A 573-nucleotide genomic window follows, 5' to 3' on the forward strand; every position below is an offset into this window, starting at 1 on the left:
CACGCCTTTGTTTCTGGTGTGGATCTTCATGTGTCTGTTAAGGTTTGATTTATGGCTAAATCTTTTTTCACAAACATCACAGGTAAATGGTTTCTGTCCTGTGTGGATCCTCATGTGTCTGTTAAAGCTTGATTTATCGCTAAATCTTTTTAGACAAACATCACAGGTAAATGGTTTCTGTCCTGTGTGGATCCTCATGTGTGTGTTTAAGCTTGATTTATCGCTAAATCTTTTTAGACAAACATCACAGGTAAATGGTTTCTGTCCTGTGTGGATCCTCATGTGTCTGTTAAAGCTTGATTTATTGCTAAATCTTTGTTCACAAACATCGCAAGCAAATGGTTTCTCTCCTGTGTGGATCCTCATGTGTCTGTTTAAATCTGATTTATCGCTAAATCTTTTTAGACAAACATCACAGGCAAATGGTTTCTCTCCTGTGTGGATCTTCATGTGTGTGTTTAAGCTTGATTTAACGCTAAATCTTTTTTCACAAACATCGCAAGCAAATGGTTTCTCTCCTGTGTGGATCCTCATGTGTGTGTTTAAAGTTGATTTACTGCTAAATCTGTGTCC

At 37.5% G+C, this 573-nt stretch overlaps 1 protein-coding gene across 1 annotated transcript; it reads right to left on the minus strand.

Annotated features, from left to right (window-relative positions):
* Positions 1-11: 11 nt before the first annotated feature.
* Positions 12-561, minus strand: LOC106512712 (gastrula zinc finger protein XlCGF71.1-like; the record flags this gene model as incomplete). The annotated part of the gene is made up of 1 exon (XM_014001271.1): positions 12-561. A coding segment is annotated over one exon (550 nt), but the record flags the coding sequence as incomplete, so codon positions are not given.
* Between the last annotated feature and the right edge of the window lie 12 nt (positions 562-573).

This window comes from Austrofundulus limnaeus, unplaced genomic scaffold, assembly GCF_001266775.1.
Source record: "Austrofundulus limnaeus strain Quisiro unplaced genomic scaffold, Austrofundulus_limnaeus-1.0 Scaffold10775, whole genome shotgun sequence".
NCBI lineage: Eukaryota > Metazoa > Chordata > Actinopteri > Cyprinodontiformes > Rivulidae > Austrofundulus > Austrofundulus limnaeus.